We start from the raw sequence: 22,768 nt of genomic DNA, 5'->3' as shown, positions 1-22,768 counted from the left end.
GCTTACATCTCATCCAGGAATTGTGCGGTCCAAAATGCTGGTGCCACATAACCAACGGGCGTCTCCGTGAGGTCACTCATTGGCTACAGGATTCTTCATGACTACTCATTAATGCGGTTGTTGTGACCACAAGATGCGGAGACAGATGGCGATGTGCAGGTAAGAGTCTTTTAATTATGGCAAATAGTGCCACAGGTAAGTGCACAAAAGCTTGACATTCAAAGTAAAGCAAGCAGCACAACAAAGTGAACACTTACAAAGCATGAACAGTTAGCATAAAGCTAGCAGTCCTCCAGTCCTGACTGGAGGGAAAGACTGGCATATAAAGATGCCTGATGAGCAACAATGAACAGGTGTGTTTAGATAGTCAATCAGTGATAAGTCAGGGAAAGAGCACTCCGGAATTGGAACCAAAATAAGAGCGCTAAACAGGAAATCACAGGAAATCAAGAAAGAGAATACCCATCCATCCATCTATTTTCTACCGCTTGTCCCTTTTGGAGTCACAGAGGGTGCTGAAGCCTATCTAAGCTGTATCCGGGCAGATGGCGGGGTACGCCCTGAACAATTCTCTACCTCATCACAAGGCCAACACAGATAGACAACATTCACACTCACATTCACACACTACGGCCAATTTAGTGTTGCCAATCAACCTATCCCCAGGTGCATGTCTTTGGAGGTGAGAGGAAGCCGAAGTACCCAGAGGGAACCCACGCAGTCACAGGGAGAACATGCAAACTCCACACAGAAAGACCCTGAGCCCGAGGATCGAACCCAGGACTTTCGTATTGTCAGGCACTTGCACTAGCTGTACCACCATGATGCCAGAAGAGAATACAAAAGTATAAAATAGGGTCAGGCCTGACGTAACAGGTCCTGGAATGGTAAAGTTTAGGAAGTGTAGATGGAACATGTTACAGCGGAAAGTGAGCAGTTAACAGTAAATTACCAATTAGATTAATAAGAGTTGTAACGCGTTACTGTAACGCGTTACTGTAACGCCGTTAGTTTCGGCGGTAACTAGTAATCTAACGCGTTATTTTTTATATTCAGTAACTCAGTTACCGTTACTACATGATGCGTTACTGCGTTATTTTACGTTATTTTTTATGTAGTATCGGCTAGAAACAGAAGATTTGAGTGTGTTTTATTGGAGCGCTGCGGTGTCGGAAAAATAAAAGGCGTGCTTTGTGTGGGTGAGGGCGGGGGGCTCCCAGACCGTAGTCAAAGAGCGCATGGGGAGACGTTCCTCCAGGGCCTATGTACTTTGGGGCTAACAACCTTCACTTTACCCGGCAGTGGGTCTTTACAGCTCCGGACTAGAGGGTGAATGACAAGGCCGGCGGTTTGTTGCAACTTTGTGACTTGGTGTCTTGCACACAGCCATCCACCAAGCTAGAGCACCTGCACACGCTCCCTCACCTCTCTCGCCTACTCACTCACTGATGTCACTCACCTCACATGCTGTCATGTCTTAAAGGGCCACACACACACACACACACACACACATACGCTACTCTCATAACAACTAACAAGACATCATGGCGAAGCCAGAAGTCGAGTTTCTTAACATTCTAACTACTTTTCTTTTGTCGAGCACAAAGAAAAGAACATTTTAGTTAAATGTAAGTTGTGTCTTTGATCAAAGATCCCATCTACCTAAAGTTAACCCTTGTGTGGTGTTCATATTGTTGTTACTCAGCCAGTGTTCGTGGGTCTGAGGGACCCATTGCATTTTGTGGCTTTTAATGCCTCACAATCAAACACTTTTGTGTTAGAATACTGACTTATACCAAAAAACATCTGTAATGAAGTGCTTCGAGAGGCTGGTAAAGGAATACATTGTCTCCAGACTTCCCCCCACATTCGACCCGTACCAGTTTGCTTATCGCCCTAACCGCTCCACAGAGGACGCCATCTCCTCTGCACTCCACCTGAGCTTAGCACATCTGGAAGGAAAGGACACACACGTGCGGATGTTGTTTCTGGACTTCAACTCGGCATTCAACACCATCATCCCGCAGCACTTGGTGAGCAAACTGGCCCCCCTTGGATTCAGAACCCCCCTATGCAACTGGCTGCTTGACTTCCTCACAGACAGACCCCAGTCTGTGAGAGTGGGCGACAACACCTCCAGTACCATCTCCCTGAGCACCGGCTCCCCCCAGGGCTGCATCCTGAGTCCGCTGCTGTTCACGTTGATGACCCATGACTGCTGCGCCAGGTCCACTACTAACCACATTGTGAAGTATGCGGACGACACATCAGTGGTGGGCCTCATCCGTGACAACAACGACATGGACTACAGCAGGGGTCACCAACGCGGTGCCCGCGGGCACCAGGTCGCCCGTAAGGACCAGATGAGTCACCCGCGGGCCTGTTGTAAAAAAAATTTTTTTTTTTTAATTTCAAAAAAAAAATTAAAACATTTTTTTTTTTTATTAAATCTACATAGAAAAAACACAAGATACACTTTCAATCAGTGCATCAACCCAAACAACCTCCCCCATGCACACTCATTCACACCCACTCACACAAAAGGGGTTATTTCTTCCTGCTACCAATATTCTGGTTCCCACAACATAGACAACACATCTGCAAGGGACACAGTCCCTGAAGCACACATGATTGTATAGGCTGCTGGTCCACTAACATTTTGATTAATTACTATTTTTTATGTAATTATTTTTATATTGTTTTACTTTCTTTTTTATCCAAGAAAATGTTTTTTATTTATTTATCTTATTTTATTTTATTTTTAAAAAAAGGGCCTTATCTTCAACAGACCAGGTTGTCAATGAAATTAGATTTGTTTAAAGGGTTTTTAAACCAGGTCCAGTCCAGATAATGTCCAAGTCGCACTCAGCAACACACACCTTCATTCATGTACACAGAAAAAAATTAGGGAACACCACAGATTGCATATAATTTATAAACAAAATTACATTTTCAAAATAAGCATTTATGTTCAGTCCAGATTATGTCCAGGTCACTCAAATTAGGGAACACAACAACAGATATCATATAATCTATAAACATAATTATACTTTCAAAATAAGCCTTTGAGGACTTCTCATCTTTTTTTTAATGTTTTTTGGCATCATTATCGTTTTCAACCATGTAACTTTCTAAAGTTAGAAAATACTGAATAAATGTTTTAAAGAAAGTGAATATCTAAGTGAATATCTGTTTTTGGCCTTAAAAATAAACATTTTACCGAGTACTATAATTAAATTGACCAAATCATGATTGTCAATGAACTCTCCTAAAATAACAGAAACCACATTAAGCTTCATTAACAAACCAATCCTTAAACACATTTTTTCAACTTCCACCCAAAACAAAGACACAATATGACAATACCAAAACAAATGCAGGGTGGATTCAGGCTCCTGACAACAAAATCGGCAATCATCTGACTCTGTCATATACCATAATTTTAACATTTTCCCTGTGGGTAAGAAGTTATAAATAATTTTAATTTGAAAATAACGATTTTGCACATCGATAGTGGTTTTATAGATTAGTTTGAATATGGCATCCCATGGCAACGGGCAGTCAAAACAGTCCTCCCATTTTCCATTTGTGTTGTATGAGGCAGCCTTCAAAGATTTCTTTATTAAATAAAAATTATATATTTTTCTATTTATTTTAGTTCCTTTTTGCCAACTAGAATTTCTTATTAGAGGTTTACAAACTAATAATTTAGTAGTTCCATAATTAATTATTTGTTTCCATCTTTTCCCAATTACTCCAGTTAGTTGATAAAATGAAAAGCTTGAGCAAGCATCACCATACATAGCTCTAAATTCATCATACTTCATAATTTTACCATTCTCATTGATAATATCATTGACAAAAATGATTCCTCTTTCAAACATATTTTTCCAAAAGAAAGGCTTTCCATCTATTACAATATTAGAGTTCATACATATTAACTGCTGCAAAATATCGTCTCTTTTTTCTGGCACATAAAATTGAAAACACCACTATGAGTGGATTGTTTCCTTTATGAATCCCGCCATGTTTCCCAGCAGACTCTCTGGGAGGGGATCACTTGTAAAAAAGGATACAATTTCTTTTGATACAGTACATGTTTTTTGTCCAACAGGACATTTGTGTACCACTCAATGTTTAAATACATCTTTGGACCAATTGATGCTTTTAAAGACAGACACATAGCTTCAAGGTTGAGAAGTTTCAGGCCCCCATATTCATACTCTTTGTTCAAAACCTTTCTTTTAATCTTTTCTGGTTTGCCGTTCCAGACAAAATCGAAGACCCTCCGCTCATAAATCTTAAAAAAGTTTTGTGATGGAGCTGGTAATGACAAAAACAAATAAATAAATTGAGGAATAATTAACGAGTTGGCAATAGACATTTTACCATACAAGGTTAGGGATTTCCCTTTCCATAATTGCATAATTTTGTCCAGCTTTCTTAGTCGATTATCATAATTTACTGAGCCTAGATCTTCCAGATTTTCTGGGACAACAACACCAAGTATGTTAACTGGTCCATCTGTCCACAAAACAGGCACTTTGCATTCCATTCGAAAGGACGTTCCCTTTAGATTTCCGATCCTTAACATTTTACATTTATCATAATTATGCTTAAGGCCAGATTGCTGTGAAAATATGTTCAAAAGATTAAGAAGGTTCCGCAAACAATGAGGAAAAATCTTATCTTTGTGAATCAGCCTTTTCTGACATGAACTTCATCAAGAACAAACACAGAACACGCCTCACTGATGCACATCTGCAAGACTCACTCAGAGTTGCAGTGTCAAGTTACACACCAGAGTACAACACACTAGTTAACAGCATGCAATGCCAGGCTTCCCACTAACTGACAAAGAAACAGATAACAGATTTGGTGTCCAGTTCAAATTTGATGATGATTTAAAAAATTGAGAGTTTACTTTTGTATTTTACATGAGTTATTATTTGTACAAACATGGTGCAAAGTAATTCATGATTTGTTAAAAAATGGGATATTGTGATTTCACAAGACTGTCTTAGAAGTGATCATTTGAAAATGTTCAATTTGAAAAATGTGCACTTAGAGAAAATATAAAAATAAAGTGTTGCATATTGATATTTATCTGTTTCTATATATATTTATTGTGAGAAATCATTAAGATGATCAGTGTTTCCACAAAGATAAATATCATTAATTATTAATAATAACAGAGTTAAAGGTAAATTGAGCAAATTGGCTACTTCTGGCAATTTATTTAAGTGTGTATCTAACTCGTAGCCATTACCATTAATCAGTACCCAAGAAGTAGCCCTTGGTTTCAAAAAGGTTGGTGACCCCTGGACTACAGGGAGGAGGTGAAACATCTGGTTGACTGGTGCAGAACCAACAACCTGGTCCTGAACGTCGACAAGACCAAGGAGATTATTGTCGACTTCAGGAAGCACCAGTCCAGCCACACTCCACTCTTCATCAACGGCACAGCGGTGGAGATGGTAAGCAGCACCAAGTTCCTGGGGGTGCAGATAACTGACAATATGACCTGGTCCCTACACACTGGAGCTCTTGTAAAAAGAGCTCAGCAGCGCATGCACTTTTTGCGTCGGATGAAAAGAGCACAGCTCCCTCCTCCCATTCTCAGCACATTCTACAGAGGCACTATAGAGAGCCTACTGACCAATTGCATCTCTGTCTGGACTGGAGCCTGCAGTGCCTCAGACTGGAAGTCTCTCCAGAGAGTGGTGAGGACGGCGGAAAAGATAATCAGGACTCCTCTTCCTCCTATCCAGGAGATTGCAAAAAGCCGCTGCCTGACCAGGGCTCAGAAAATCTGCAGAGACTCCTCCCACCCCCACCAAGGACTGTTTTCACTGCTGGACTCTAGAAAGAGGTCCGCAGCCTCCGTAGCAGAACCTCCAGGTTCTGTAACAGCTTCTTCCCTCAGGCCGTAAGACTCTTGAACACATCATAATAATCCCCTCAATTCCCCCCAAAAATGGATGAACTCGCTGGAATATAAAGACAATATAACATACATCCATAAACGTAGATGCATATGCAAAAGTGCAATATATTTATCTTTACAGTAATCTATTTATTTATATCTGCACCTTATTGCTTTTTTATCCTGCACTGCCAACCAGCTAATGCAACAAAATTGTGTTCCTATCTGTACTGTAAAGTTCAAATTTGAACGACAATAAAAAGTAAGTCTAAGTCTAAGTCTAAGACCCACAAACACTGGCTGAGTAACAACAACACGAACGTTGCATGGAAATTTCTCTGCCAGTTTCTGCATCCCACAGGGATTCTTCTTTTGTGTTTCTGCACCAGCGCTTCCCACACAAGGTTGCAACATTGTTTGTCAACACTGTCTGCGCTCATTTTGTCGCACATTTGACCCTCTGATGTTCTGTGTACCTACACTCTGTCCTCCTCCTGTCTAGGCCTGCTGTGTGTGTGTGTGTGTGTGTGTGTGTGTGTGTGTGTGTGTGTGTGTGTGTGTGTGTGTGTGTGTGTGTGTGTGCGTGTGTGTGTGTGTGTGTGTGTGTGTGTGTGTGTGTGTGTGTGTGTGTGTGTGCGTGTGTGTGTGAGTGTGTGTGTGGGCGTGTGGTACACAGAACATAAATTTCCACACTTCTATTAGCCCCGGGTCCAGTGGACCCCGGACATCTTATATGTAATAGAAATGTGTAGGGGGGATGTATGGTGTGTGTTCATTAAATATGTATTCTGATATATGTTCTTCACAGAAAATGAGCCAAAGCCAGTGAGTCTCAGTTTGAAAAATTAATTAATTGTATCAATTTTCTTTTAATAAAAATCTAAAATGGGTCCCACAGACTCGAACACCACACAAGGGTTAAAGTGCCAATGATTGTCACACACACACTAGGTGTGGCAAAATTATTCTCTACATTTGACCCATCACCCTTGATCACCCCCTGGGAGGTGAGGGGAGCAGTGAGCAGCAGCAGTGACCGGCCAAAACAGCAATTCAAATCTGCTGAAACAGCTACAAAAGCAACATGCTTCGACGAAGCTAGTAAAGAGAGACACAGATATATATATATGCCACTTCACCTTCACCTAAGGATTTTAACGAGGCACTGGACAACATTGATAGAGCCATTGCAGTGTATGTGCTAGAAGACGTGCAGGCTATTTTTACGGTGGAGTCACCCGCTTTCAGGCAGCTAATTAGCATGATACCGGCGTCAAACAGCAAATGACACGGAAAAAAAGTTCCAAGTACCTGGACAGTGAGTACATAAACATGGAAAGCGAGATAAAGAAAACACTAATTCTGCCTCTGCTCATCATTCATCATTGAAGGTACACACTCTATGTCAATTCTCTTATATACTCTTTCATTCTAAACTTCTAGAGTGTTTGATTATCACTTCACTCTAAATGTATAGACTATAAAGTTCACGAACATAAAGAGGGATCCTAGTGGGCCAGGGCAATATGTCCTTATCTCTAAACTAAAACTGGGGAAATGTGTAGAGTGTTCTGGGCTTCAGTACAGTGTTGATCTCCTGAATACATGATTTTATTTCCGAATTCCTTGAGAGAAAAAAAATGCCTGGTTAGGCTTTGTGTATGTCATGTGTGCCTTCCTTGGGTGAAGCCAGGTTTACAGCTATGCTGTTATTGTGCTGTTTGTTACTTATGTATGTTATGTTGCAGCTATTTAAAATAGTTTTGTCGATTTGTTCTGGCCTGAAATAAATTGGCCCTTTGAAACATATCTTTGTCTTTGTGTATTGTATGTAGACCACATTGCTTAGCAAAGTTCAGTGATGCAAATGCATGTCAAGTTGATCAACAGATTGTATTATTCTCCAGTGCAATAACAGTACTGAAATGAAGGCTAAAAGGGCATTAATGGAAGCTTTAAAAAAAAAAAGTAGAAGAAGTAACTAAATAGTTACTTTTCACAGTAACGCATTACTTTTTGGTGTAAGTAACTGAGTTAGTAATTGAGTTAATTTTGAAATAAAGTAACTAGTAACTGTAACTAGTTAATGGTTTTCAGTAACTAACCCAACACTGTAAATGAGTAACAGATAGTAGATTTTGCTTGTGTTTAGTTATTGTGTACTACAGTTGTGTGTACTAAAAGAGAATAAGTAACTAGTTTAAATATTGTGTTGATATTGTTCAACTGCCAATAGCACTCACCTTAAAGGCCTACTGAAACCCACTACTACCGACCACGCAGTCTGATAGTTTATATATCAATGATGAAATCTTAACATTATAACACATGCCAATACGGCCGGGTTAACTTATAAAGTGACATTTTAAATTTGCCGCTAAACTTCCGGTTCGAAACGCCTCTGAGGATGACGTATGCGCGTGACGTAGACCGGCGAACACGGGTATGCCTTCCACATTGAAGCCAATACGAAAAAGCTCTGTTTTCATTTCATAATTCCACAGTATTCTGGACATCTGTGTTCGTGAATCTGTTGCAATCATGTTCATTGCATTATGGAGAAGGAAGCCGAGCAAGCAAAGAAGAAAGTTGTCGGTGCGAAATGGACGTATTTTTCGAACGTAGTCAGCCACAACAGTACACAGCCGGCGCTTCTTTGTTTACATTCCCGAAAGATGCAGTCAAGATGGAAGAACTCGGATAACAGAGACTCTAACCAGGAGGGCTTTTGACTTGGATACACAGACGCCTGTAGAGAACTGGGACAACACAGACTCTTACCAGGATTACTTTGATTTGGATGACAAAGACGCAGACGTGCTACTGTGAGTATGCAGCTTTGGCTTTTTTTTGCGTATGTACGTAACTTTTTTAAAATATATAAGCTTTATGAACCTTGGGTTATGTGAACGGTCTTTTGGGCTGAGTGATTGTGTGTGTTGATCATGTGTTTGAATTGTATTGGCGTGTTCTATGGAGCTAGGAGCTAGCAGAGGATCTAGGAGTTAGCATAACACGTACCGTACCGTACGTGCGCGTCACGTACGTAACTTTTTAAAAATATATAAGCTTTATGAACCTTGGGTTAGGTGAACGGTCTTTTGGGCTGAGTGATTGTGTGTGTTGATCAGGTGTTTGAATTGTATTGGCGTGTTCTATGGAGCTAGGAGCTAGCAGAGGAGCTAGGAGCTAGCATAACAAACACGCAGGTGTTATTATGCAGGATTAATTTGTGGCATATTAAATATAAGCCTGGTTGTGTTGTGGCTAATAGAGTATATATATGTCTTGTGTTTATTTACTGTTGTAGTCATTCCCAGCTGAATATCAGGTACCGTGAGTATGCAGCCTTGGCTGCTAAACATTCGATAACTTGACCGTATGTGCGCGTCACGTACGTAACTTTTTTAAAATATATAAGCTTTATGAACCTTGGGTTAGGTAAACGGTCTTTTGGGCTGAGTGATTGTGTGTGTTGATCAGGTGTTTGAATTGTATTGGCGTGTTCTATGGAGCTAGGAGCTAGCAGAGGAGCTAGGAGCTAGCGTAACAAACACGCAGGTGTTTTTATGCAGGATTAATTTGTGGCATATTAAATATAAGCCTGGTTGTGTTGTGGCTAATAGAGTATATATATGTCTTGTGTTTATTTACTGTTGTAGTCATTCCCAGCTGAATATCAGGTCACCCCCGGCTCTCACAGCATCTTCCCTATCTGAATAGCTTCAACTCCCCACTAGTCCTTCACTTGCACTTTACTCATCCACAAATCTTTCATCCTCGCTCAAATTAATGGGGAAATTGTCGCTTTCTCGGTCCGAATCTCTCTCACTTCATGCGGCCATCATTGTAAACAATAGGGAACTTTGCGTATATGTTCAACTGACTACGTCACGCTACTTCCGGTAGGTGCAAGCCTTTTTTTTATCAGATACCAAAAGTTGCAATCTTTATCGTCGTTGTTCTATACTAAATCCTTTCAGCAAAAATATGGCAATATCGCGAAATGATCAAGTATGACACATAGAATAGATCTGCTATCCCCGTTTAAATAAAAAAAATTCATTTCAGTAGGCCTTTAAATACATTGGAAAACGGACAGGTAATACATGTGATCGGTATCGGTATTGGTATCGGCCTCATATCAAATCGGTAGCATCAAATTCTGAACGCAACATCCCTAATAATGACGTATCGTATAGATCAGACGTGCCCTTAGTGAGGGCCGAGGGCTAAATTTGGCTTGTAGAGTCGTTTGGTTTGTGTGGGTTCCCACATGTAATACATATTCCTACTGACTTCTTTCAAGCTCACTCGTCGTGCCCCGATCCGATATTGATTTTCTATATCAGTCTGTTAGCAGCGAAATAACTAGTTTCAGATGATATTGGGTTGCATCTAAAATTTCCCAGATAAGTTCTGGTACAAGCAGTTCTGCAGCTGGTTTACTTCTGCAAAGCTGGACAACCAGTTAAATATCCTCCAATTAGCACACAAGGTTCTTTTATTTCAGTAAAGTAATTTACAAAAGGTAAACGTGATATGCTATAGGCTACTAGAAGCTAGCAGCTATACAACAGTTATGTACATAATAGCACGCAAGCTAAACATAAGTAATAAGTGTCCTTAATTGAACAATACTACAGTCTAAAACCAACATTTGTCAATATAAACAAGTATCAGATATTTATAGTTGCATATCACATACAGATAAGAAGTCTCCAAAGCAGAAGTGTATTAGAAAGCACCCAGTAACAAACGTGTCCACATCATTCGACTCACTACGCCATGATCTTAACTTCAGGAATAATTTTGGCCACTAGGTGTTTCATCACACGTCAACTTAATGACTGCATAAGTCCATTTGTTACTAATAAATATGTTAGGGGCTTTCATATTGTTGTCTTTTTGACTAATTTCACTTGGTGAAGCATTTTCTAACATTCCACACTCCAAAATAATAAAAGTATGCATTAACCAATACTCATACTAATTTTGGTATCGTATCTAAAGTGAAAAACTTGTATCGGGACATGCTTAAAGCTCACACAATCATTGACGACATGTCCCAAGGCTAACTACAAAACCCAAAACCAGTGAAGTTGGCACGTTGTGCAATTCGTAAATAAAGACAGAATACAATGATTTGCAAATCCTTTTCAACTTATATTCAATTGAATAGATTGCAAAGACGAGATAGTTATTAGTTAGTTAGAATTCTTTCCCATTCTTGCTTGATATACAGCTTAAATTGTTCAACAATCCGGGGTCTCAGTTGTGGTAGTTTAGGCTTCATAATGCGCCACACATTTTCAATGGGAGACAGGTCTGGACTACAGGCAGGCCAGTCTAGTACCCGCACTCTTTTACTACAAAGCCACGCTGTGGTAAAACGTGGCTTGGCATTGTCTTGCTGAAATAAGCAGGGGCGTCCATGATAACGTTGCTTGGATGGCAACATATGTTGCTCCAAAACCTGTATGTACCTTTCAGCATTAATGGTGCCTTCACAGATGTGTAAGTTACCCATGCCCTGGGCACTAATACACCCCCATACCATCACAGATGTTGGCTTTTGAACTTTGCGCCTATAACAATCCGGATGGTTCTTTTCCTCTTTGTTTCTAAGGACACAACGTCTAGTTTCCAAAAACAAGTTGAAATGTGGACTCGTCAGACCACAGAACACTTTTCCACTTTGCATCAGTCCATCTTAGATGAGCTCGGGCCCAGCAAAGTCGGCGCCGTATCTGGGTGTTGTTGATAAATGGCTTTCGCTTTGCATAGTAGAGTTTTAACTTGCACTTACAGATGTAGCGACAAACTGTAGTTACTGACAGTGGTTTTCTGACATTTTCCTAAACGCATGTGGTGATGTCGCTTTTTGATGCAGTACCGCCTGAGGGATCGAAGGTCTGTAATATCATCGCTTACGTGCAGTGATTTCTCCAGATTCTCTGAACCTTTTGATGATAATGTGGACCGTAGATGGTGAAATCCCTAAATTCCTTGCAATTGTTCGTTGAGAAATGTTGTTCTTAAACTGTTCGACAATTTGCTCACACATTTGTTCACAAAGTGGTGACCCTCGCCCCATCCTTGTTTGTGAATGACTGAGCATTTCATGGAAGCTGCTTTTATACCCAATCATGGCACCCAACTGTTCCCAATTAGCCTGTTCACCTGTGGGATGTTCCATATATGTGTTTGATGAGCATTCCTCAACTTTCTCAGTCTTTTTTGCCACTCGTGCCAGCTTTTTTGAAACATGTTGCATGTATCAAATTCCAAATGAGCTAATATTTGCAAAAAATAACAAAGTTTTCAAGTTTGAACGTTAAGTATCTTGTCTTTGCAGTCTATTCAATTAGGTTGAAAAGGATTTGCAAATCATTGTATTCTGTTTTTACTTACGATTTACACAACGTGCCAACTCCTTTTTTCTTTTCTTTACATCTCTTGCATAGGTACCTGCGCTCAAACATACATACACAAATACAGTGCATACCTACATACTCAAAGTTCGTACAAACCCCGTTTCCATATGAGTTGGGAAATTGTGTTAGATGTAAATATAAACGGAATACAATGATTTGCAAATCATTTTTAACCGATATTCAGTTGAATATGCTACAAAGACAACATATTTGATGTTCAAACTGATAAATGTTTATTTTTTTGCAAATAATCATTAACTTTAGAATTTGATGCCAGCAACATGTGACAAAGAAGTTGGGAAAGGTGGCAATAAATACTGATAAAGTTGAGGAATGCTCATCAAACACTTATTTGGAACATCCCACAGGTGAACAGGCAAATTGGGAACAGGTGGGTGCCATGATTGGGTATAAAAGTAGATTCCATAAAATGCTCAGTCATTCACAAACAAGGATGGGGCGAGGGTCACCACTTTGTCAACAAATGCGTGAGCAAATTGTTGAACAGTTTAAGAAAAACCTTTCTCAACCAGCTATTGCAAGGAATTTAGGGATTTCACCATCTACGGTCCGTAATATCATCAAAGGGTTCAGAGAATCTGGAGAAATCACTGCACGTAAGCAGCTAAGCCTGTGACCTTCGATCCCACCTGGGCATTCTGCGGCCCGCGGGCCGCATCCGGCCCTTTGTGCGTCCCTGTCCGGCCCGCGTGAGGCCAATTATAAATTACAAAATACATTTAAAAAAGTATCTATGTCGAGTGTGCAATACAACGGTGCTGCTTTTGTTTTGAAAATCGTTATTTGTATTACTTCCGTGTGGACGTATGGGTGTGCGTGATTGTGAGTGAATGTGAACAGCTGCAATGACAAATTACAAAATAAAGTTGAAAAAACATCTATGTCGTGCGCGCAATACAACTGTGCTGCTTTTATTTTGAAAAGTATTATTTATGGGCGTGTGTCCGTGTGTAACCTGCGAGTGAAGGTGCACATGCAGCGACAAGTGATGCACGGTTTACACCCGAGACGCTAAAAAGAGAAAAGTTGATGACGAATGGCGTGTTTTCAACAAGACATGGACTGCCAAGCAACGTTCCATCTAAGGTGCGTGCCTGCGCAATTGCGCACTGCTCAAGCGTCCACTGCGCGCAGCAAATATATGCCGCGCACCAAATCAAATCCCATCTGAATTCTAAACAAAATAAACATATTTATTCTATGTAATTTTGCAATGCAACTTTGAGTGACAGTGACAACAAGCGGCCCTAACGGTGTTCGTCAACACCGTTCAATTGAACACCGTTCAATTATTGTAACGTCTATCGAGATGCTTCGAGGACAGGAATTATATCGATCACTTTATTGAGCAAAACTGTTGATATTCGGACATAACCACAGCAAAAACATGAGTAAAACAATTCTGTCTCGAAAAACTAGTCATTTTCTGCCGTACAAACCAGGCCAAAACCAACTTGTCATCTGTCACCAACACGCATACCACTAAACCACTGGTGCGTTTATGGCCACACAAAAAGTCGGACAACTCAAACACCACACAAAGTTACACTATGACTCCTCAGTCATACGTGTGCTTATTTTACTGTCATTTATTATTAATGTTAATTTATTTATATTAGTCATGGAATTCTGTTACACACACTATGTTGAAGTATTACTATTATTATTAATTATTATTATTATTATTATTATTATTTATCTTACGGTATATATCAAAAATAATATTGAGCAAAATTTAATTGAAATATTGTCGATGTGGCCCTCCAGCAGTGCTCGGGTTGCTCATGCGGCCCCCGGTGAAAATTAATTGCCCACCCCTGCCTCAGGCTGTACTGCATCAACAAGCGACATCAGTGTGTAAAGGATATCACCACATGGGCTCAGGAACACTTCAGAAACCCACTGTCAGTAACTACAGTTGGTCGCTACATCTGTAAGTGCAAGTTAAAACTCTCCTATGCAAGGCGAAAAACGTTTATCAACAACACCCAGAAACGCTGTCGGCTTCGCTGGGCCTGAGCTCATCAGATGGACTGATACAAAGTGGAAAAGTGTTCTGTGGTCTGACAAGTCCACATTTCAAATTGTTTTTGGAAACTGTGGACGTCGTGTCCTCCGGACCAAAGAGGAAAAGAACCATTCGGATTGTTATAGGCGCAACGTTGAAAGCCAGCATCTGTGATGGTATGGGGGTGTATTAGTGCCCAAGACATGGGTAACTTACACATCTGTGAAGGCGCCATTAATGCTGAAAGGTACATACAGGTTTTGGAGCAGCATATGTTGCCATCCAAGCAACGTTACATTGGACGCCCCTGCTTATTTCAGCAAGACAATGCCAAGCCACGTATTACATCAACGTGGCATCATAGTAAAAGAGTGCGGGTACTAGACTGGCCTGCCTGTAGTCCAGACCTGTCTCCCATTGAAAATGTGTGGCGCATTATGAAGCCTAAAATACCACAACGGAGACCCCCGGACTGTTGAACAACTTAAGCTGTACATCAAGCAAGAATGGGAAAGAATTCCACCTGAGAAGCTTAAAAAATGTGTCTCCTCAGTTCCCAAACGTTTACTGAGTGTTGTTAAAAGGAAAGGCCATGTAACACAGTGGTGAACATGCCCTTTCCCAACTAATTTGGCACGTGTTGCAGCCATGAAATTCTAAGTTAATTATTATTTGCAAAAAAAAATAAAGTTTATGAGTTTGAACATCAAATATCTTGCCTTTGTAGTGCATTCAATTGAATATGGGTTGGAAAAGGATTAGCAAATCATTGTATTCCGTTTATAGTTACATCTAACACAATTTCCCAACTCATATGGAAACGGGGTTTGTACATCCACACGCACATTCACTGTACAAACATACATATACACATACTGTACATATACATTCACTGTACAAACATGCATATACACATACTGTACATATAGATTCACTGTACAAACATACATATACATATACTGTACATATACAAGCACATATAAATACATACACTCATGCACATAATCACGTCTCATCAAACATATATTAACGTTGTTACCCTAGTGCAGGGGCCGGCAACCCAAAATGTTGAAAGAGCCATATTGGACCAAAAATACAAAAACAAATCTGTCTGGAGCCGCAAAAAATTAAAAGACATATTACATACAGATAGTGTGTCATGAGATATAAATTGAATTAAGATGACTTAAAGGAAGCTAAATTACCTCAAATATAGCTACAAATAAGGCATAATGATGCAATATGTACATATACTATATGTACAGTTTGCAAGCTAATCGATGCTAACATGCTATTTAGGCTATCTATATGTCATATAGATAGCCTAAATAGCATGTTAGCATCGATGTCATATAGATAGCCTAAATAGCATGTTAGCATCGATGTCATATAGATAGCCTAAATAGCATGTTAGCATCGATTAGCTTGCAGCCATGCAGTGACCAAATATGTCTGATTAGCACTACACACAAGTCAATAACATCAACAAAACTCACCTTTGTGCATTTATGCACAACGTTAAAAGTTTGGTGGACAAAATGAGACAGAAAAAGAAGTGGTATAAAACACGTCCTGGAAAGTCGGAGAAAGTTATACAAGTAAACAAACTAAGGTGAGTTCAAGGACCGCCAAAATTAGTAGGACAAAACGGCGCTCGGCAAATACTCGAATCAGTGAAGCATGTTTAATATAAACAGTGTGCTTTATAACAATTAGGGAGGGTTGTGTAATGTTTGTCCTCCTACAGTAACCATATTAAAACAAAAAATATATTTTTTTCCCCTCATCTTTTTCCATTTTTCATACATTTTTGAAAAAGCTCCAGAGAGCCACTAGGGCGGCGCTAAAGAGAGCCGCGGGTTGCCGACCCCTGCCCTAGTGGTTCTTAACCTTGTTGGAGGTACCGAACCCCACCAGTTTCATATGCGCATTCACTGAACCCTTCTTTTGTGAAAAATAAAATGTTTTTTGTTTTTTTCAAATTCAAGACAAAGTTGTATGTTTTTATGTAACACTTTAGTATGGGGAACATATTCTAAGTAACAAAGACTTAATTTAGAGTTATTTGGACACTAGGGGAACATATTCTAAGTAATAAAGACTTAATTTAGAGTTATTTGGTTAGGGTTAGGATCAGGGTTAGAGGGTTAGGGTTATAATAAGGCCATGCCGAATAAGGCATTAATAAGTACTTAATAATGACTAGTTAAGAGCCAATATGTTACTAATTTGCATGTTAATAAGCAACTAATTAATGGTGAATATGTTCCCCATACTAAAGTGTTACCATGTTTTTTTACTGGTGCATAAAATTAACCGTGCATGTGAAGTATATTTATATAGCTCTTTTCTCTAGTGACTCAAAGTCCTTTTACATAGTGAAACCCAATATCTAAGTTACATTTAAACTAGTGTGGGTGGCACTGGGAGCAGGTGGGTAAAGTATCTTGCCCAAGGACACAACGGCAAAAGCGGGGATTGAACCTGGAACCCTCAAGTTGCTGGCACGGCCGCTCTACCAACCGAGCTATACCGCCTGCATGAACATCACAGTGCATAAACTCACAACAAATTACACACTTGCAAAACGGTCAGCTGTTGCCATATCCGTAATACGCCGATAGGGAGAATTTTGTATTTACACGATGAGTCGGGTGTGTTTTGACCTCCGCCGAACCCCTGAGGCCGACTCACCGAACCCCTAGGGTTCAATCGAACCCAGGTTAAGAACCACTGCCCTAGGGTAAACTGGATAACACATGACACACTGACAAAGCTTAACCTAATCTTACTATAACAATGTACAAGGTTAATATAGGTTGCTTCTCTTTCTTCCCCTCCATTTTTCTGCTTTCTTTTGTATCTCTAATTATCATTACGTACATGTATTGTTGCATTTGAACAATGGTATTGTTGATAATAGAGGTAAATTATTGGTATTGTTCATTATCAATAGCGCTATTTCTATTGGTATTTGTATTGCTCCATTTGTAGTGTAATAATGCTCATTGTCATTTCTGTATTATTATTTATTTCGCTGCTTCTTTTCTATCATTCTTACCATCATATTTGTACATATCGTATTTGCTGATGTTGCTCTATTGTTGTTATTGTTGTGTTTGCTGTTGTTGTTTTCGTCTCTCTGTCTTATCCCCCTTTTGTCCCCACAATTTCCCCTTGTGTCTTCCTTTTTTCCTCTTTCTATCCCCTCCTGCTCCGGCCCGGCTGCACCAAATGATAATATACATACATTTAATAAAGTCAAATACAAATAAGGCAACAAGAGAAGTATCCCACACTTCTCTTTTGTAAAGTAGATCTGAACAGCCGATATGGGCATCTACATCAATTATATGATTTGCCTGAGAAGCTGGACAGGACAAAAACAAAAAACAAAAAAAACAACAACAACAAAGTTGTCATCTATTTATGTTATTTGTACTAACTAAAGGAACTTTACAATTTACATTTCAGCTATTTGTGTTCCATGCCTAAAATTGATGTTTTTGGCCTGAGGCCCATTGGCACATTCAATAGTTTCAGATGTTTATGCACCCACGGTATTGAGATGCAGAACAATTCAAGGTTCTTCCACTAGATGGCAGAAAGTACTTAAATAACCTGTTTATCCACTTTTGTCACTCATGTAACGGAAGAAGTCATAGCACACTTTTTAAATGTAAATTATGAATCTTAGCTCAATAAAGCTTTCTTTAACGGTGAAGCAGTCTCATTTCCCCATGCGGTGAAGTGTTAAACCCTTCATGTCCCTCCTCTCATTTCATTACGCGCTTCATTCCCCCGAGTTCACGGGGGCAGCCGCTGACCTTTGACAGGAACAGTTTGACGCGATATAAACCAAATAACCACGAAACCCCCCGATATTGGAGGTCTCAAGGTTGGCAAGTATGGTTTAACTTTAACGTCTTGCCTGAAGCCCGCGCTGCCTTCAGATTAAACCTGTGTTGACAGACGCATTTGTGCTCAGGCTTCAGCACGGGCAGCTAAAAGGAGGACCTTCGGAGCTGCTCATGTGTTGATTCATTCCAGTCTGTCACAGCACAGTGCATGCAAACATTCTGCAAACATGGTGAGTAAAAACACACACACACACACACACGCACTTTTGTCTGATGTGTTAGTTGCTAAATGCAGTACTTTAATTTCAAGATGTGTTCTTTATGCTCTTAAAAATGTTTATGTGCACATGCATGATGTTATAGTGTTGTACTTGTTTATATATATATATTAAAAAAGGGCTTGTTTGCTGTTTGCTGCTGCCACTGATCAGCAGATTAGAGCGTTGCTAGGATACCTGTTGATGTCATCGCTCTCTTGTACTGTAGGTCTCTCACATCTGCTTGCTGTCTTTGTTTTTTTAAAAGCCCCTGCAAAGAAAGATTGGGCAATAAAGTCACACATTTTTAATGGAGTTTGAGTCATGGTCATGAGGAAATCAGCAAAAGTGACTTTAAATGCATGTGATCCTGCATCATGTGAAAAAATGGCAAATAATCCACCCTCCCCCTTCCTCTCATGTCTGCCATACTTTTGAACCAGCTTGTTTTTTTAAGCCAAAAATGCAGCTTGTCATTGTTTCCAGATGGGTTTCCGTGCAACCAATCACAGTTTGAGCTGCTGCAACTGCCCCTCTCTCTCTGATGTGCACTTTCAGGCCACCAAAATCCAGAGACTGACCGAGGAGGAGAGAGCTCATCTTCTTCCGCTGCTGCAGAACGCCCAATGGGTGGAGGTGGTGGGACGGGACGCCATCTACAAAGAGTTTGTCTTTAAAGATTTTAATCAGGTTCATGACAAGCAAACACACAAGCAACACGCACATTGACCGGCCGGCTGATGATCGATTGATCATGTAATCTTCAGGCTTTTGGGTTCATGTCCAGAGTGGCACTGCAAGCGGAGAAGATGGACCATCATCCTGAGTGGTTCAACGTTTACAATAAGGTAAATTGTTGCAGAAAGTTGCAAAGGAGATAAAAAAAAACGTGTTTCATGGTTACTTTAGTGCAGGGGTCGGCAACCCAAAACGTTCAAGGACCAAAAATACAAAAAACAAATCTGTCTGGAGCCGCAAAAAATTAAAAGCTGTGTTATAGAAGGCAACACATGATGTATGTGTCTAAATTAGCTATGCTAGCCTACTATCAAAAGGACTATGTGTCACAGGTTGAAGCAAACCTTCGTTGACAGGAATGGTGAAATGTAATTATTTATTCTACACATTTTTACAACATTAGAAACCATTAGTAAATCAGAGGCTATTCGGAAGGTGAGATAACTCCTGGAAATTACTGGCTTTTATGGCCAAAGGTACAGATGTGTGTGTTCAAGTTGAAGGAAACGGCTAATAGCTTTATTACAATCTTTGGCAAGCTGGGTAACGTTTGCTGTGGTCTGGAACAACATGGCACACAAACAACTATCTGAAATGCAGCCAATATTACATACAGATAATGTGTCATGAGACATGCGGAACTAAATTATATACAAAGAGGATAAAAGTAAAGGATATTAAATGAGCTCAAATATACCTACAAACGAGGCATAATGATGCAATATGTACATACAGCTAGCCTAAATAGCATGTTAGCATCAATTAGCTTGCAGTCATGCACCGACCACATATGCCTGATTAGCACGCCAACTGGTCAATAATATCAACAAAGTGCACCTTTGTGCATTCAGGCACAGCATAAAACGTTTGGTGGACAAAATGAGACTAAGGAGGAGTGGAAGATGTTACAGTATATGTAAACAAACTGTTGCATCACAGTCCACCCTATGGTGAGTTCAAGAACCGCCGAAATTAGTAGGACAAAACAATGTTCACCAAATACTCTCATCAGTGAAGCATACACACAAACATATTAAACAGTGGGCTTTTTAACAATTGGGAAGGTTTGTGTCATGTTTGTCCTCAAACAAAAAACATACTAAAACAAAAAAAATATTTCCCCCCCATCTTTTTCCATTTTCAATCCTTTTTTAAAAATGCTCCAGGGAGCCACTTGAGAGCCGCGGGTTGCTGACCCCCGCTTTAGTGAAATAATTTAGTTGAGCACACAAAATTGGGTCAACTGTGTTTAAATTATTTATAAATCTATAATTCATGTAACTTTTATAATTTGTGCATATACAATATATACGTATATTATTTAACTAATAAGTTATACCATTATTATAATGTATAATTAATTTATAAATGTATAAGTTAATTGATCTATCATTTAGTTATTCCATCCATCCATTTTCTACCATTTGTCCCTCTCTGGGTCACGGGTATAGCTGGAACCTATCCCAGCTGCATTAGGGCAGAAGGCGGGGTACACCCTGGACAAGTCGCCACCTCATCGCAGGGCCAACACAGATAGACAGACAACATTCACACTCACATTCACACACTAGGGCCAATTTAGTGTTGCCAATTATTATAATTGGCAAACAATGGATATATTTATTCATTTATAAATTATATAAAGATAATATATACATACTTAATTACCATGAATTGATTAACGTGGACCCGGACTTAAACAAGTTGAAAAACTTATTCCGATGTTACCATTTAGTGGTCAATTGTACGGAATATGTACTGTACTGTGCAATCTACTAATAAAAGTTTCAATCAATCAATACTAATGTATAAATTATGAATGAATTAATGTATTAAAACAAATAAAACATGTATCCATTTATAAATTATATAATTATTATGGTTTATCATACATAATTATAGATTAATTAATGTATACTTTATACAATTATTATAATTTATTAATCATTTTGTTTTAAAACAAACTGCAACATACACACACTGTAATTCACCATCATGCATTCTATTTGTGGCGCCCTGTTCACCCTTGTGCATAAACACATTATAACGGGACTGTCTGTAAACGCAGCTTGTCATTACAACTCTGTACAGCAGATGTCGTTGTGGTTTGTGCAGCCCTTGGAGGCATTTGTGATTAAGGGCTGTATAAATAAACTTTGACTGATGTACAGTAAATTTATATTTTTACAAAATGTACAATCCTTTTTATAGACAAAACAACAATTTTGCACATTTCAACTCCTACATATTTGCAAAGTTTCCATCCTTGAACATTCCTGGTATTTTTGCACACCTTGCTGCAATTAGTGATCACTTCATCCATCCATCCATTTTCTACCGCTTGTCCCTTTTGGGGTCGCAGGGGGTGCTGGAGCCTATCTCAGCTGCATTCGGGCGGAAGGCGGGGTACACCCTGGACAAGTGGCCACCTCATCACATAGTGATCACTTCATGATCTTTTTAATTATTTACTCATGTCAATAAAAAGTAACCAGATTACAATATAAGAACAGCTTACTCCAGTCCATGGAGTAGGCCATACATTCAACAATTGAGTTTTTGAAGCATCTATCCATCCGTCCATTTTTTACCGCTTGTCCCTTTCGGGGCAGTGTTTTGGAATTGTTCCAGAGATGTCTTTTAAGTATTTATTTGAGATCTCAAATAACATCAGCAAGTATACGCTGCTTACAAAAGAAGGAAGAGAAAGCCAGAGCGAGACAAAGAAAAACTTCCAGATTTTCATATCTGGAAGACAGAGGAGGAGGGGTTGGGGAAAAGTGGCCCTTTTTAGGGGGGTGAGGAAGGAAGATTAGAAAAATACGGACATACATCTGATTGTGAACAGGAATGTTTTGGTTAAACATTGAGAAAGGCAGTAATACAGCATCAATCACAAAAGAAACCCATTTTGGAGAGTAACCTTTGACAACAAAGACAAATACAATATACATAATGTGATCATTTGCATCACAACAGTTCTTGTCTCATGTTCTTGGGATGTGTGGGGGATAGGGTGTAAGAAGAACCAAACCGCTATCTCTGCAGGTCCAGAGGAATTTAGGAGGGGGCTATATAAGTGTCTTATCTTTAGACAAAAACAGATCATTGCAGCGAAGAGAAGCAAAACAACATAAATCACATGAGGACTGTTACTTAGACTGAAATTGTTGTTAGACACTGCGATGAGGTGGCAACTTGTCCAGGGTGTACCCCGCCTTCCGCCCGATTGTAGCTGAGATAGGCTTCAGCGCCCCCCGCGACCCCGAAGGTAATAAGCGGTAGAAAATGGATGGATGGATGGAAGAGAGTACTGAAATATTAATTTTGCCACAACAGCAGTCAGGTGGCTATTTTGTAACTTAATAGATTGGTTGTAGACATCCTTCATTAGCACGTTGCCCTAATTCCTGAAACTGTTGTCACATGACTTGCCAAGTATTTTAGTGGACTAAGGTTAACTTTCTGATATTGTTTTTAAAAGTGCTTTAGGAATAAATACAGCCCAAAGGACTGAGCAA

At 39.6% G+C, this 22,768-nt stretch overlaps 2 protein-coding genes across 5 annotated transcripts in view; one reads left to right on the top strand and one right to left on the bottom strand.

The window, feature by feature from the left end:
* The window catches only part of LOC133657406 (heparan-alpha-glucosaminide N-acetyltransferase-like), a 91,576-nt gene extending 75,594 nt beyond the window's left edge, over window positions 1-15,982 (bottom strand). For both annotated transcript variants that reach the window (XM_062058700.1, XM_062058699.1), the window contains exon 1: window positions 15,889-15,982. In XM_062058700.1, the coding sequence (XP_061914684.1) occupies window positions 15,889-15,898 (10 nt within the window). In that variant the 5' untranslated portion in view covers window positions 15,899-15,982. The remainder of the gene's footprint in view (window positions 1-15,888) is intronic.
* pcbd1 (pterin-4 alpha-carbinolamine dehydratase/dimerization cofactor of hepatocyte nuclear factor 1 alpha) overlaps window positions 1-22,768 on the top strand; it is a 163,544-nt gene that overhangs the window by 139,597 nt on the left and 1,179 nt on the right. Inside the window, exons 1-4 of one of the 3 annotated variants that reach the window (XM_062058718.1) lie at window positions 18,274-18,290; window positions 18,381-18,482; window positions 19,068-19,199; window positions 19,277-19,357. In XM_062058718.1, the coding sequence (XP_061914702.1) occupies window positions 18,480-18,482; window positions 19,068-19,199; window positions 19,277-19,357 (216 nt within the window). In that variant the 5' untranslated portion in view covers window positions 18,274-18,290; window positions 18,381-18,479. Of the gene's footprint in view, window positions 1-18,273; window positions 18,299-18,380; window positions 18,483-19,067; window positions 19,200-19,276; window positions 19,358-22,768 lie in introns of those variants that run through there. The other 2 variants (XM_062058716.1, XM_062058717.1) reach the window with 2 other exon arrangements.

Source organism: Entelurus aequoreus, linkage group LG09 (assembly GCF_033978785.1).
Source record: "Entelurus aequoreus isolate RoL-2023_Sb linkage group LG09, RoL_Eaeq_v1.1, whole genome shotgun sequence".
NCBI classification, from domain to species: Eukaryota; Metazoa; Chordata; class Actinopteri; order Syngnathiformes; family Syngnathidae; genus Entelurus; species Entelurus aequoreus.
This window is presented reverse-complemented; position numbering and strand designations above follow the sequence as displayed.